This window comes from Heteronotia binoei, chromosome 21 (assembly GCF_032191835.1).
Source record: "Heteronotia binoei isolate CCM8104 ecotype False Entrance Well chromosome 21, APGP_CSIRO_Hbin_v1, whole genome shotgun sequence".
In the NCBI taxonomy this organism is placed as follows: domain Eukaryota; kingdom Metazoa; phylum Chordata; class Lepidosauria; order Squamata; family Gekkonidae; genus Heteronotia; species Heteronotia binoei.
This window is the reverse complement of record NC_083243.1, coordinates 161,527,813-161,544,054: the sequence shown is the minus strand read 5'-3', so window position 1 is coordinate 161,544,054 and position 16,242 is coordinate 161,527,813. Positions and strand designations below refer to the sequence as shown.

Here is a 16,242-nt window from a genome sequence, read left to right as displayed (position 1 = left end):
TTCTACACATTGTTCAGGAGTGCTTTTGGCTGCTGTTGATGTAAACAGTAGAGCTATTGTCCATACGCTGATAAAAACCGTATCAGTATTTCCTGTTTGCCAGCAGTGCTGAACACTTTCCTGGGTTCCTACATCTTTTTGATCATTGTCCCCTGAAAAACTATCCCTCCTTCCACTGTCTACTTCAGAAAGTGCTTGTTAAAAGCGGAGCGCATAACTAGGGCAACAGAAGTATACAAGTGGATTCTTTCATTCTTAGCATCTTTGATTAAAAAGACATTCTGCCTCTCAGAGAGCCAATGGTGAGAGCCAGTTTGGTGTAGTGGTTAAGTGCGCAGACTCTTATCTGGGAGAACCAGGTTTGATTCCCCACTCCACTTGCAGCTGCTGGAATGGTCTTGGGTCAGCCATAGCTCTTGCAGGAGTTGTCCTTGAAAGGACAGCTGCTGTAAGAGCTCTCTTAACCCCACCTACCTCACAGGGTGTCTGTTGTGTGTGGGGGAGGGAAGGTAAAGGAGATTGTGACTGCTCTGAGATTCAGAGTATAGGGTGGGATTTAAATCCAATATAATCTTCTTCAGTTGGGTGAAAGAGTAGCATGTTGGTCTGAAGTAACAGAACAAAGTTTGAGTTCAATTGTACCTTTTTATAAAAATCTGATATTTTATTAGACTTTTCCATGCCTACATAAACAGATAAGGTTAATTTCAAGTTACAAAACACAGAGGCACATTGATAGAGTTATACCTCAGCATAACTAAGACTATCTAGTCTTATGTTTACATAAGGATTTAATTTTTCATGAACATTAGAGAGCCATCATGTGCCTATAGCCAAGTGCATTATGTAGAGTGGATCTGAGGGTACAGTGTAATTGACAGTCAGAAATTGCAATAGAGGAAATCAGGTTTGTACAGATTTGGTGTAAGCAGAGCTTTTTTTTGCAGCAGGAACTCCTTTGCATATTAGGTCACACACCCCTGATTTAGCCAATCCTCCAAGAGTTTACAGGGCCTACTGTAAGCTTCAGGAGGATTGGCTATATCAGGGGTGTGTGGCCTAATATGCAAAGGAGTTCCTGCTACAAAAAAAGTGCTGGGTGTAAGTATTGCCTGGGTGGGCAATATATTGTCAGTTATTTTACACATGATGAATTTATCCCAGATCTTTTCAAATCATAAAGCAAGTGTAGGTATTTCCATTTCCATTTGGAAGCAATTGTTAGGCAGGCTGCCTCTAGCAGTATTGGGATTAATCCAAAATTGTGAAGTTTGGGTTGAGAATCATTCCAGCGATTTAACAACATCAGTTCAGGAGATAATGGAATTTCTGTTGATGTGATAGCAATTCCAGAAGGGTAGATGGATTAGTCTGTTGCAGCAAAAACCAATAGTGTTGTGGCCCCTTAAAGACTAATAGTATATATATTTTTCCATCATAAATGTTTGTTCCTTAATGCCCACTTGAAAAATCAGCTTCAGTCCAAGAAACTTTATAAAGAATCACATTTTATTAGTATTTAAGGGGCTACTCGGTTGCTTGTTATGGTCAGATAGCTTGTCTGAATACATTAGGCTGTTCATATTAGTTGGTTTGAAAAGAAGAGACCCTTGGGAATCCTAATCATCCTTACAAAGGAGGGATTAGTATCACGGTGTGTGTGTGTGTGTGTGTGTGTGAGAGAGAGAAAATTGAAAGTCACCCTGTTCCATTCAGGAAATGATTCTTAGCATCATGGAAGTGCTATCTCCATTATACAAAGATTGGGGTATCAGCATTTTGAAAGACATTACCCTGGTTCTATCATCAGAACAGACTTTAAATTGTTAAAAAAAAACCTGAGTATGTTTGTGTGTTTAACTTCTGTTAGCAGTAGCAAGATGATGCAATATATTGGATCCCAGCCATTGGTAGTCATCCCATCTCTTTCCAGGAAATAATAGTATACTTCAGGATGTGTTTGTGATTTGCTGAGCCTTCTATATTTGTCTGTGCTTTTAAAACAAGAAAACTTTTTGGATTCACCAGTCCTAGGGTTGTCAGGTCCCCTCTAACCACCAGCAGGGGATTGTAGGGTAGGGTTGCCAGATCCAAGATGGGAAACCCTTGGAGATTTGGAGATGGAACTTGGGGAGAACAAGGATCTCAGTGGGGTACAATGCCACAGAGTCCACCCTCCAAAGCATTTCTCCGGGGGAACTGATCTCTAGTTTGGAGCTAAGCTGTAATTCTGGGGGATCCCCAGGTCCCACCTGGAAACTGGATTCCTAGGCCAGTGGTTCCCAACCTTTTTGACTCCCGGGACCAGCCCCAGGGCCTGCCTGCCGACCACGACTCCAGGGCCGGCACGGTAGAGGCACCCAATTCAGCCTCCCCCTGCGGTATTTCTCCTCCCTCCTTCGCCCCCCATGCAGCCTTGCAGCCCCCCCACACAGCCCCACTGCTTCCTCCTGTCTTCCTCCCCCTGTTTCCTCCTCCTTCCTTCAACCCCCCATGCAGCCTCGCAGCCTGCTCCTCTCCCTGTTTCCTCCTCCCTCCCTCGCCTCTGCCCCCCATTTAGCCTAGCTTCCTCCTCCTCTCCCAGTTTTCACCATTTTAAGGCTGGAGGGGCCATGAAGCGCCTCCCAGGCCAGCCCCCCCCCCCGTCAATCAGTTGATTAGGCTTCCCAATCCCCAGGTCCCAGAGGGGGATCCCCCGGTTTTACAGGCTTCCCCCTCTCCCAGCCAGCTGGCCGGCAGGGGAAGCCCCGCCCCCAGAGCCATCATGCACCTCTATGAACGATTCCCATAGGGAATGATGGGGAATTGATCCACGGGTATCGGGAGCTCTGGGGGGGGGCTGTTTTTTGAGATAGAGGCACCATATTTTCAGTATAGCATCTAGTGCCTCTCCGCAAAATACCTCCCAAGTTTCAAAAAGATTGCACCAGGGGGTCCAATTCTATGAGCCCCCAAAGAAGGTGCCCCTCTCCTTCGTTATTTCCTATGGAAGGAAGTCGTTGAAAAGGTAGGCGGTCCCTTTAAATGTGATGGCAAGAACTCCCTTGAAGTACAATTATGCTTGTCACACCCTTGCTCTCGGCTCCGCCCCCAATGTCTCCTGGCTCCACCCCCAAAGTCCCCAGATATTTCTTAAATTGGACTTGGCAACCCTACAGTTGATGGATGGGGAAACCACCGCCACCGCAGCCAACAATACTGCCCTTACCTCCTTCCCTGGCCTTAAAATGGTGAAAATGGGGGAATAAGGAGGCGCTGGGGGGGGGAGGCTGCAGGGAGGCGGCGAGGCTGTGTGGCCCGTTTCAAACAGACCATGGCCCGGTACTGATCCCTGGCCCAGGGGTTGGGGACCCCTGCCCTAGGCTGTCCAACGGTGCAAGGAACACAGATTCCCCCCCCCCCCCCCATGCTACCCTTCCTTCTTTTGCAGTCTCTTCTTACTCTGGGAAAATGGATTCCTAGGATTTTGGGACCTTGTGCTTTATTAGCCATGTGAATAATGGGGCTGCTCTGAGGAAGGGGCAGGGGCAGCCCCCCCCCCCCCTCTTGACTATTCATCCACAAGGGGCCCCCTCCAAACAGCAGAGTCTGCTCTCTGAAGCTGCCATTTCTTCCAGAATAATTAATTTCTGTTGTCTGGAGATAACTGGTAATTCCTGGAGACTGCCAAGCCCCACCTTGAAGTTGGCAAGCTTACTTTCAAATTATTATTTTAAAGTTTTATACATTTTAAATATGAATAAAATCAAATTGGAAGTTGTTTACATTTGTACAGAATAGCTCTGGCATTAATATATAAGTGGCTATATCAACTAACATAAAAAAAATCAAGTGAAGTGGCCCTGACCTTGATAGTCCAGGCAAGCCCGATCTCGTCAAATCTTGGAAGCTAAGCAGGGTTGACTCTGGCAAGTATTTGGATGGGAGACCTCCCTGGAATACCAGGACTGGGACGCAAAGGCAGGTAGCAGGTCACCTCTCTGATTAATGTCCTTGCCTCCCAGCCCCATTAGGGGTTGCCAGAAGTCAGCCATGACTTCCAGGCATGCGTATGCGCACACACACAAATTAAAATTCAAGTAAATTGCATCTTTTAAAACACCAAAACCAATATAACTATATTTTAGCTTAAGAATACCATAACATGCAATTTATTGATCTGTATTTCTCATTTATTACCGGGGGGAGGGCTTTCACAGAAATGGCTCTCCAGAAGGAAAGAAGTCCTTCCTACAAAAGGACAAGACTGTTGTGACAGGAAGGTTGCATCAGGGTTTTTTTCTGCCACCCCCTACAGCAGAGATAAGATTCTAAAGCTGAATGGTATGCAAAAGGAGACAGAAAGTGCAAATAAATTGTAGGCAGTAAGTGTTCGATACCAGATGTAAGGAGAATCTCCCATGTTGCTTTGAAGTGACTGTAATTTTTTTGGGAAAAGACTGTTGAAGTGAACATAAAGTGGTTTAATAACTCTACAGTGCCTGTTGCAGACATTTGGTTGAGCTGCCGCTGGTGCCGCTTTCATCCTTTGTAAGGCTGGCTTCTAAAAACTGTTGAATATGTTCCTCTTCAGTTGCTGTTTTAAATTAATCTCAGGAAATGGTTTATTTAATGCAAATGTTTACATCTCATATGCAGTTAGCAAAAAGTACAACTAAGGTCAGGATTTACTGCCGAACCTAACTGACAGCACACAAAAACCATATCTTAATATAATGTTGACCTCTTAGTGGCAGGCATATTTGTGGTACTGCTAATGTGAATCCTACTGCAGCAAAAAGAAGAATTTAAGTTACCCAGTTCCAGGAAACTAAGTGACTAGGAAACAATTTTAGTTTGCATTTGTAATTCCTCTACCTGTTAGGATATGGTTTAGGCTCTGCAGTTTTGCAAAGAATGTTAACCTTTCCCCATCACTTGCAATTTGTATTTCTCTTCCCTAGAGAGTCTGCAGTATTAATAAGACTGTCCAGATGTTTCTCGCTTGTTTCCGCTAAAGGAGGTAGAAAGGTTCAAAAATAAAACTATTTTTCTCACAGAACTAAACAAATGGTTCATACTTTATACATGCCTTTGTGTATTGTGACCATAAAGAATGAATTTCCATTCCAGTTGAATGAGCTGCCTTTTGGACAAGTGTCTTTCATCCAATAATAGATCTGGAAAGACTGTACAAAATAGAAACAACTGATCAGATATGTAACACTTTCAGTATTGGGGAAACCTGAGGGGGGTTGTATTTTTAAAAAAGAGAATGACCTGGAAAATAGAAATTGGTGGTACTTCTGCAGCATGTCATAAGATGCAAGAACTTGAGATGACCAAATGAAGTTCATTAAAAAAGATATAAAACTAGATGCAGGAAATTCCCTTCCTCCCCCACCCCCAGGTCCTTAGAACAATCTGCTAGGGGGTATTTTGGGAGGAAATGCATTAAAAAGTAGAAAAATGCAGAGGTTATTGAGTAAGGGGTATCTATCAAATACTTGTAGCACATAGCAAATGTATTTCTTGCTCTCATTTTAATTCCTGCTGAATAGATTCCATCCCCCCCCCAAAAAACCCATCTTGATACTTTCATATTTTTCTTCAATTTTAATCAGCATCTACTAGACTCAAACTCTATTCTGCTGCCTCAGACCAACATAGCAAATGTATTTCTTGCTCTCATTTTAATTCCTGCTGAATAGATTCCATCCCCCCCCAAAAAAAACCCATCTTGATACTTTCATATTTTTCTTCAATTTTAATCAGCATCCACTAGACTCAAACTCTATTCTGCTGCTTCAGACCAACATCACTGCCCCTCTGAATTTAAATTATATCTGTAAAACTATTCCTGTTGCATTGTTTATCGGATGTCTTGTTTTAACTGAATTTGCAAAAAGAAAATTGTAATTACTTTGAGTATCAGCAAGAATGTCAGATAAAAATGGAGTGAATAAATGAATAAAATGATTTTGCATTTGGTTGTAAAAATATCATTTTGCTGTAACATAAAAATATTACTTGACTGAAGGGAAGATAGAGCAGGAGAACTGAAAAAAGTTTGATTATAAATTTTTCCCAGCAAATAATTTGTTGATGCACAGTTGCCTTCTACTTAGAAGAATCTTTTCCTTATTGTGCCTTTTTTGGAAATAGGACATGTCTTATATGTATATAAACCTCTATATTCTTGATATTAATTTATGTTGATTCAAAAAATTGTTGATCGTACAGCCATTAGTTCTCATTGAGGCAAGCAAAGAAACTGGCATTCAATATATTTTTTAAAAGTTGATTCCTCCCACCCCAAACTTTCTTTCCAATAGCCTCAGTGCAGGTTAGATCTTTTTTTTTTTCGAGGGGGGGTTATCTATCCCAACTTTCCTTCCACTAGAGGAGCCAAAGGTAACTTTCAAAAATTAGGTATATAAAAATCCAAAATCAGTATATAGAATATTTACAAAAGGTGGCTGTGGACAAGATTTGAATGTCCTCTTTCTGTGTGGGTTTCTTCTAAAAGTGGAAAGAATTGGACTGTTCTTAACCTCTGTAACAGGACATCTATTCCAATTTTATTCTTGGAGCACACTTAAATAGGTTGTACTAGGACTGCCATTGCCTGAAATACAAGCAGTTTGTTTCTAGTATGGTTACAGAAGATCTTTCTGTAATGGGCTTTTGTGAGAAACCCTATGACATCCTTGGATCAGGTGAGCTCTACTGCTTCCCAGGCTCCACTCTTTCCTCTGAGTACCATCAACTCACTGTGGTGGTACAAGCAAGCTTCATTCAGATCCAGCTCCACATTCAGGCCCAGCCCTTCATGGAACTTATGACCTAGAAAAAAGGAAGGCCCCTGTTCCCCTTGCTGGCTTCAGTTTCTATCTTGTTATTCACATAATGTTTTGCACCTATTACAATGAACAGAAGGATGCATTTACTTAGGACATTTTGTAGAATGAGGGATTTTGCCTCGTTAAAGTCCCTTTATTTTATTTTAGTGATGAGTAATGTGCTAGGCTGAGACCCAAAAATTCGCTCTAGTTTTTAATTGCATTCTATGGTGTACAAAGCACAAGAACACTCACTGTTTTCTTTTAGAACATGTAGGCATGCTATAGTAGAAATCTGGAATTGTTAGTATTCTTTCCCATTCCCAAATTAGAAGACTATGTGGGGTGAAGTTCACTATCTTTGGCATCAATCGAAGGGGCAGTCTTACGTAGCAGGTAAATAACGAAGCCCCACACATTGCTTGGTTTAAAACGAGGTGTTTTACTTTGACACCGAAGTAGAACTTGTCGGCATAAGCCCAAAATGACTAAGTTAAAATCATCAGCCTTCTGACCATTTTTATTCATCCCCCAAACAAGCAGACAAGCCCACCAGCCTTATCTATTCAAATGCCCCTCTGAATGTCTGTTCAGAGCTTTCCTTCCAGTAATTTCTTGTAGTTTTCCACAGTCCCTCTGCCTTCTTGCGTTTATCAGTTTTAACAAGGAGCTTCCTCAGAGGGGTCTTATCTACTCCACAACCTTTGAATTCACACCCATTTTGGGCTGTGTGGCCTCTTAGTTACAGTTGCTTCAAATATTGCATCAGACATTCTCTTCTGAAGGCACAAAAGCCATATTTTAATTTATTATTATAGAGGTATTCATTTATTATTCAGGGGTCCCCCTTCATTTACATATATGTGACAGTGAGGGCAATTGTGTGGAGTGTCCACAACTAGTGGGGGGTGATGTACTACATTTTATGATCTACTGAAGAATCCATCAATTACATCACCCAGTGCACAGAAAGGAAAAAATGATAGTTTTCCTCTATTTCAATTTCCACTGATAGCAAAAAAGTTCTAACAACTAATTCCACGTATTTACTTGCTCTTTAGAAGTGAGCTGTTCTACTCATACTCATAGATGGTAGCTTTTAGTGAAACCCATATATGCGATTGCTCTGCTTTGCACTATTTGTTAGTCTTGACCGGCTTGTTTTTGTTTTTAATGACATATACGTGTCATCCATTTAGCCAAGTTAGCCAGGATAAATGAAACAAAGCTCAAGTGGGGCAGAAAAATGAGGGGGGGGGGGGTTTACAAAAAATTACTACTTTGTTTAAAAATTGTGTGAAGCATCTGGGCTAGCAATTCTGCAGTACTTTTCAACTGTCTGGCAGTGGCAGCAGCCATAATGTTGGGCCTACTGCAGTCCAAGCGAGACACGCATTGTGATCATTGGGCACTTGATTCTTGTTCAGAGTGAGTTGGGTGGGAATAATTATTTACTTTTGCCCAGGACCCCAGGATCACTAAGCCTGTCTCTGACTTTGGTCTTATGTGATACCGAAAATCGTTGAAGAATTTTTAAAAGGAAACCCTCTTTTTGTCTGTTCAGAGCAGAAAGCAGCAGCTCTGTATAGGTGTAAGTTTTTAAATATTTTCAGGCACTCATTGGATGAAGAATAGAATTAAAAAAAACCCTTTTATTTATTAGCTTCCTTGACAAATGGTCTTAAGCTCAATATAAAACAAGACACTGAATAATAGAACAACCCCCCCCCCCAAACAAACACAACCCCCAACTTCTCTACGATGTATGTCTTGAGTTCCTTTTCCATGTTCTATATAACAGTTAGAAATAGTTACGTAAATACTAGGAATAAGGCCCCTTGTGAAGAAAAATACAAGAGGCTCTAGAAAGAGGCTCTGGGCAAGTGCCCCCCATCCTTGCCATTTTCCCACCCACCCAAGTGGGTGCTCCCCCCCCCACACACCTCAAGGGGTGCTGAACTCTGCCATCTGGAAAGCAGTTTTAATTCTGAGTGATCGCCAGCCATCACCTGGAGATTGGCAGCAGTGGTTCCCTATGGGGAAATGGCATTATACCTGTCTGAAGTCTCACCCTTCCTCAAACACCACCCTCTCCAGGCCCCACCCCTTAAATCTCTGGAAATTTCCTAACCTGGAGTTGGCAACCCTATCTCCTTTCCTTTATCTGCCCCTCGGGCGTCAGCTTAACATCACCTCCCCCCTCCATGCAGCATCTATATATAGGCAAATGACAGTCTTTCTCCACTGTGGGCGGGACCAAGGCAGCTTACATCATTCTCCTTTCACAACTCTGTGAGGCAGGTTACCTTGCTCTGAAGCCCTGACTCCCATGCCCTCCTCAGCCTCCACTACAAAACCTGGAATTAGCAGCTGTAGTCAGGGCTGACCCCAAGGAGTTCTGCCTCAGAGGCCTGTAGTAATACCTTTCAGACCAACAGTCTCTCTCTGGCAATGTTGTTGGCCTTAAGCACTGGACTTCAATCTCTCTCTCTGGCCTGTTGGCACAGGATGCCATTTTTGCCCCCCCCCCCCTTTCAGAGGAGAATAGGGAGGAGCCGCAGTCAATCAAAGGGAGCATTTCTCTGGCTGTCTCCCTCCTCCTCCCTACCTCAGCCAATCAAAGGAAGGTTTTATTTTTCTCCTCTGTGAATCAGTGTGACAGGCTGCTCAGCCAATAGGAGGAGAGTAGGGAGAACCAATAACTGCCAGAAGTTGTTTGCCTTTCACTGACAAAACCAGGTTTTGCTGGGTAGCAACAGCCACTCTGGAGGGAGAGAGGAGCAGACTCAACCAATGGCAAGTAAGTACTCTTGACTGGTAGGGGCCAAAGGTTGATGAAGTGCAGTCCCATTCATTCCCAACCAATGAGTAAGCTAGAATTTGCCAACATGAAACCAGTTTTATGTCTATAAGATTAGCTGTGGAGTGAGAAACCTAATAAGCACAGCTAAAATTTGCTTTGGCATTTTATGGCTTGTGTGTCACCTGTTCATTTGCCCCTTTGCTCTGGACAAAAAATTTCTCAGTTCTAAGTCTGAGTCCAGTGGCACCTTTAAGATCAACAAAGTTTAATTCCGGGTATAAGCTTTTGTGTGCATGCACACTTCTTCGGATACCAACTTTGCTGGTTTTAAAGGTGCCACTAGATTCAAACTTTGTTCTGTTGCTTCAGACCTATGAAGCTACCGACCTAAATTTCTTATTCTCATATTGTCAGTCAAAGGTGGTTTTTAAATGAGGACTAGATTCCAGCAAACTGATAAATAGCCAGTAAAGTCCCAGCTTAGATTCTCCCCCCCCCCATAGTTTTGGTAAACAGTTGATCATAATTCTGTATCTGACTGACTGAATTCTTATTCACTGGTATCTGTGCAGCTGGTTGCACATAGCTAGACAGTAGGGGGAAATATGAAATTTGTCTTTAGCTAATTATACAAACCCTAAACGCTTTCTAAACAGAGCTGGATTGTTACCAAAATCTTGGTTTCTTATTTCCAATAGTTTCATAGGAACTATTTCACCATCAATAGGTGCCCAGAGGCAGTTTTGAGATGGATGAGGTCTAAGAAGCTGAAGCTTAATCCCAACAAAATTAAGGTGCTACTTACTGGTGGAGAAAAAATCTGATCCAGGAACTAGAATTTCTCCTGTTCTGTATAGGATTGCACTCCACCTAAAAGAGAATGACTGTAGCCTGGGAGTGTTTCTGGACCTGGGCCTCATATTGGATAAAGAGGTGGCAGCAGTGGCTTGGGCACCATTTATCAGCTTCAGTTGTTCCCGGGTAGAGAAGATCTTGCCCCTCTGTGCATGCTCTGATAACATCTAGATTAAATGATTGCAGTACACTTTACATAGTACTGTTCAGACTGTTCAGAAACTACACAGAATGTTGCAGCAAGGGTGGAAATGGTCAGTAAAATCAGTAAAAGTTTTTCCATCTTGGTCTTTAATTTGTCAGTTTATTTAAAAATATTGGTCAGTGAAGTCAGTATTTTCTTGCTCCCGTGAAAGCAATGGGGGGGGGGTTGTTATTGCTTTTTGGGTGAAACATGACAACTTCCTAGTGAGAAGACAGATGCTCCCCCCCCCCCACCACAGTTCAGAGACAGCCTATGGTAGATATTGACACTTGTAACATTCATATAGTTCATTATACATTCCATAGAAGCATGGCAGAACTGGGAGAGAATGCATCAAATTTAATTTTCCTTATTTTTTTTATGGGTGGCCACAATGATGGGAGGATTTCACAATAATTCAGAAAATATCTCGGCATCCCAAATTATCATTTCTTGAAACATGTTTCTTCTGGGTGGTTGTCACTAGAGAGTGCACAAAACTGATTAAACAATAGCTAGCAGTTACAAAGTACTTTAAGGATTTTGTTCCTAAGAATAAAAGTGATTTGATGGAATCTTCCACAAAGTATAGAAACATAATTAACTTCTTAAAACATGAGACAATGAAAGCAGAGGTGATGTTTTGTTGCACGAGTGCCTGCTTATTTACAAAATTCACTAGAGTGTTCCAGAAAGAAGAGCCCTTGGTTCATGTGATGCACAGTGAAGTAAAAACACTCACAAGAACCATCATGACTCATGTTTGTAAGAGTTCAGTACCATTGTCTCTTGAAACCTTCAGTGATAAGCACAGTTTTTTGTCAGTATTTGGCCATGGTGATTTTTTAAAAAAAAATTTTGGTCAGTAAAATCAGTAATTTTGACCCTTTGACTAGTTTCCATGCTTGCTGAGGCCCTAGTGGTAACTAGAGTGTAAGGACCATATCAGTCTCACCTTGCTCCATCGACACTGACTCTCAGTTTGCTTCTTCTGGGCCCAGTTCAAGGTGCTGATATTGACCTTTAAAACCTTATATGGCTTGGAGCAAGCATACCTGAAAGATCATCTACTCCTATATAAACCTGCCTGATGACTCTGGTCATCTTCAGAGGCCCTTTTTCAAGTGCTGCGCCATCTGAATGTAGATGGGTGGCAACTTGAGAAAAAGCTTTCCTGGTAGTGGCACTGAAATTTTGGAACTCCCTCTCCAGGGAAATTTGCTGGTTTCCCTTTATCGTTGTCTTCTATCAGTAGATTAAGACTTTTTTGGTTGGTGGTGTTTGGCATTCCCTCACTAATTCTTTATTACCCCTCTTCCCTGTTTGTGTGTTTTTATGAGTTTCTGTGTTCATATGTTTTATTTGTTTGAATATTTTGTATACATTTGTGTATGAAATGCCTTTTATTGTCTGAAATGTTTTAATGTTTGCTGCATTGGGGATGCTGAAATGGGTAGAAAAGCAGCACAGAATGTTTTACATAAATAAGTGTTGTGTTAATGCAATATATCCCTCAAGCTGATTTCCCTGCAAGTTTCTTAAGATCACCAATCCATCATATCGTACATGAATGTGAAAAGGAATGTGTTCATGTTGATAGCCTAGTTCAGATAGTAAGAATAAGAGTTGTTCATGATAGACTTGTACAATATGCAAAACACTTTATATAGGACAATTGTGCATAAAGGGATATGGGCGTGAGAAGGCTGGCCCCAGCCCTATCTATATGTGTGTGTCCCACATATGTGCACAGCACATTTATGCAGGGGCTCAAATTCTGTGGGTTCCTGATTGGTGAAGGGAGCCTAGGTATAGATAACTTGTATGTTTAACAAACGTGTATAAGAGGAGCGAGACCAAGTCAAACATGGGTGGGTCTAACTCACTCCTCCTCCTGCTCTATGCACATTGGCCTTTTACACCACTTTGTTGTGTGTGCAGCATACCAGTTCAGCCATGCACTATGTGAAAAGAATGAAAAGCACAACATTGTTTTCACTAATGTTTCAGCTAGTTAATCATTTAGCCATTTTGCAGGAACCCTATTCCAGCCAATTAATGGCACAGTCTAAAGTAAACATATTTATTTGGTATTGGTATGATTCAAAGTGTATTACTTCAGTGGGGTCCCCCCCAAGTATTGGTTGACTTTTCATGTGACTGCAGACTTTGCATACCTGCATATTGGCTAAGAGCAAACAGAAGTTAGTCACTATGGTGTGTGTTGAATGATTTGTTGCAGGTGCTCTTGCAGCAGTTCTGCCCTTTTGTGGCCAACACAGAGTCTTAAATGGAATATACTTCCCAGTCTCATTCCAGTTGTGTCATGCTGGTTGGCTACACCTAGGCAGTATGTAATGTTTGTTTCTGCGGTGTCTGAGTAAGTGGTTATGAAGCAGAACTACATTAAATTTTAAATCTTCCTTGATTTAAGCCTCTCAGTGCAGGCAGTCTTTGAGACAATCAGGTGCTTAAAAAGGCAAGTAACGTGTATTTTAGTATCTGACTTTAAAAGGCAGGTAATATGTGTTTTAGTACCTGACTTTTGAGGCCAGTGGAGGGTGATTTGCTGAGTTGGGAGATCTAGCAAACTGTGGAGAAAAGGGAGAGCTAGGATTTTGTCCTGATATGTGGCTATACTAAGATTTGTGTTAAACATACCTGTTGGAGTGCACAAGTTACAGTAACATTTTAAACTACTTCTAGAGTCTAGTTTCTTTTTAAAAGTGAGTTTATGTGGGGTTGAAACACTCATCTGGATTACTTGGTGCTCAGGATGGCACCTCTGAAGCACAGCTATTTTGGGCTGTTGTTATTTTTCTTAAAAGAGACTTGGAACAGAAAGTGTTTCAGAACATGCCAAGTCTGCAAGCTTGCTTTAGCATTCTGCTGCTGCCTGTAGATCTATCAGTTCATGGCATTTTTATCTTGCCTTCTTGCAGGGAGCTTAGGGCAATTTACATGGCTTCCCCTCCTCTATTTTCTCCCTCAACAATCCAATGAGGTATGTTAGGCTAAAGGGACAACGTAACTTACTTGAGGTTACCCAGAGAGGTTTTATGATGAGTGGAGTTTGAACCCGGGCTTTCCAGGTCCTATTTGAACATTCCACTGCTAGACCATACTGGCAGTCTCTTGGGAAGTCTTAGCATATAGGAAGGCAAGAGCTGTTCCTTTTCCTGAGATGTTCCTATATAGAGGATGGCCTTTAAAAACCACATCCCCATGGTTTGATCAAACTGACTTGAGAATGTGATAGATTAGTAAGTCTTGAATGAGGTTTGGACATGTTACTCCTCATCCACATCAGACACATATTGGGTGATTTTGGAAACAGGGACAGAAAGAAGAGGCACAAACATCCCAAGACAGCCTTGCATTTCACCCAGTTAACATTCTTGAATTGATCCTGAAGCAGACAGAAGTCAGGAGACTGTGTGAGACACTAAACCTGGACAGCATTCTTACTTAGCTTCCTTTTTCCTTTTTAAAATTACTGCAGAGAGGACTTGCTGCAATGATCGGAACAGTCTAATCCTCTGACCTTTTTGTGATGGAGCTGAAGGTCTGGGTAGATGGGATCCAGCGGGTCGTATGTGGTGTCTCAGATCAGACCACATGCCAGGAGATTGTCATAGCATTGGCACGTGCCATTGGTAAGTCACATTTTCTGTTGTTTTATCAAAAAATAACTTTTATAACTTTTTCTAGGTTTCTCTGATAATATGTGTGGAGAAACACCATTTTGGGCCTGTGTTTGTCTGGGAGTTGGCTGGAGGAGTCTGTCAAACTGGAGTCAGGCTAGTCTCTTCCCTCCTGTCTGAAGCCAGCAATTCTGGGGGGAGCCTCCTAGAGAAACAGGAAGTCCTTCAGGCCTCTCCCAGAATGCTGCAAGAGAGGTAAACCAATTCCTGGGCAGTCTTGGACTCAAGAAGGTCTGGTCAGACTTGCAACGGTCCAAGTAAGGTGCTTGTCCCTGCATGTCATCCAGTTGGGCAAGTATTAGAACAGGGAGAGAAGGAGCATTTTTTTCCCTACTATGATTTGTTTCTTCTATTCAGTTTTTAAAAATGCCTGTAAATAGTTGTAAACTTTAAATAAATGTTCTGTTTGTTTAAAGTGGAGCCTCTCTGTACCACATAGTTCCCCCAACCACTTGGAACGCTAGGAGTAGGTTGGGGAATCCCTAGGGTGGGGAGAAGTGGCACAGTGGCTGGTTGCCACCTCTCTAGGGGAGCCCCAAGAAGGGTTCTTAGTGAGCCCAGAGGGAGGTTAGGAGGCTGTCCCGCCTAACCAGAGCCCAGACAGAGACAGTGGTGGCAGTGAATACCCTGAGGCAGCAAAGTGGAACTGCCTCTTCAGGTCAGCATACTGGGAAGGGGTGGGCAGGGCTGGGGCCAGCTAGCAGATGCAGGACCGGTGTACCACAATATGAGTTTCTTAATACTACTGAAATGATTTATCCTCCTTTTCGCATTTCTTCATTTCCCCCTTTCATAGGGAAGCATCACTGCCGTTATGCAGCAGCTGCACAGTGATAATTGCATAGCTCATGGCTGTAGTTCTGCAACCATTTTTTTTTTTTAGAAGTGATGCAAGAGCATTGTATCCAAGGGTCAGTTTGGATTTATTTTGCAAAGACAGAAACCATCTTTGTGTCTCGGTATGCAGGAAGCCAGATGCATTGCTGAAGATTTGTCCCCACAATTTTATAGCTGTTTGCTGTTTTATATAAAGATCCCCTTTCTCTCTTTTGCTTTTTGGTTTGTTTGTTTAAAAAAAGAATTTTTTAAAGTACTCTTTAATGGAGCAGCTGACAGGTCTGCGAACAGGAAAAGAAATACTGGTGAAATGGGTCTGGACACAGGCTTGCTAAAGGGCTGAGGAGGAAATCTCCTGGCTGTCTTACAGTCATTGATGAAACTCTTGAACATTTTCACAGTCATTGGGTGAAAGTACTTTGCATGTTTGCCTCCCAAAATTCTCCATGGAAATATATAGTAAGGTTTGGAGCACCTTTAGAGGAAAACTGATCAGAGAAACCGATCCTATAGATTTACCCTTGCAAATGACTTTTCGGCAGTTTTCTCCATACATGGGCTTACTTCTGGTTTCAGAGACAGACTGAAGGGGGGGATGAAAAATTGTTTGGGGAGAATTGGCCACAAGAAGAAGGATTAAATAGCCCCTGCCTACCTGTCTGCTTTCCCCTGCATCCTTTCCTGCTCCCACATTTGCTTTAAATGTTAGGTTAGGAAGCCTGTGTTTTCCTCATTAACATGCAGTTTTGCCATAAGGTGAAAGTTTCCAGTTGAGAATTATCTCTTATTCTCAGCAACAGCCAGTAGTGTCCCTGGTGGATGTACACAACCAAGTAAGCACAACTGCTTTTATACCATCAGTCCAGTGCAGTCTATGAAAGTGTCATAATGTGGGTGACAGAACAATTTAAGTGTACTGCCTGCATCCTCACCCCCTTGTTCAATATTTGCATATTGTATTGTTTTATTTTTATTTATTTATTTACTTTGGATTTATATCCTGCCCTCTCCGCAAGCGAACCCAGGGCAGCTTTTATA

The 16,242-nt window shown here is 42.2% G+C and overlaps 1 protein-coding gene across 2 annotated transcripts in view; it reads left to right on the top strand.

The window, feature by feature from the left end:
• Window positions 1-16,242, top strand: part of RASSF7 (Ras association domain family member 7) — a 76,558-nt gene that overhangs the window by 46,539 nt on the left and 13,777 nt on the right. For both annotated transcript variants that reach the window (XM_060262081.1, XM_060262082.1), the window contains exon 2: window positions 14,166-14,319. In XM_060262081.1, the coding sequence (XP_060118064.1) occupies window positions 14,217-14,319 (103 nt within the window). In that variant the 5' untranslated portion in view covers window positions 14,166-14,216. The remainder of the gene's footprint in view (window positions 1-14,165; window positions 14,320-16,242) is intronic.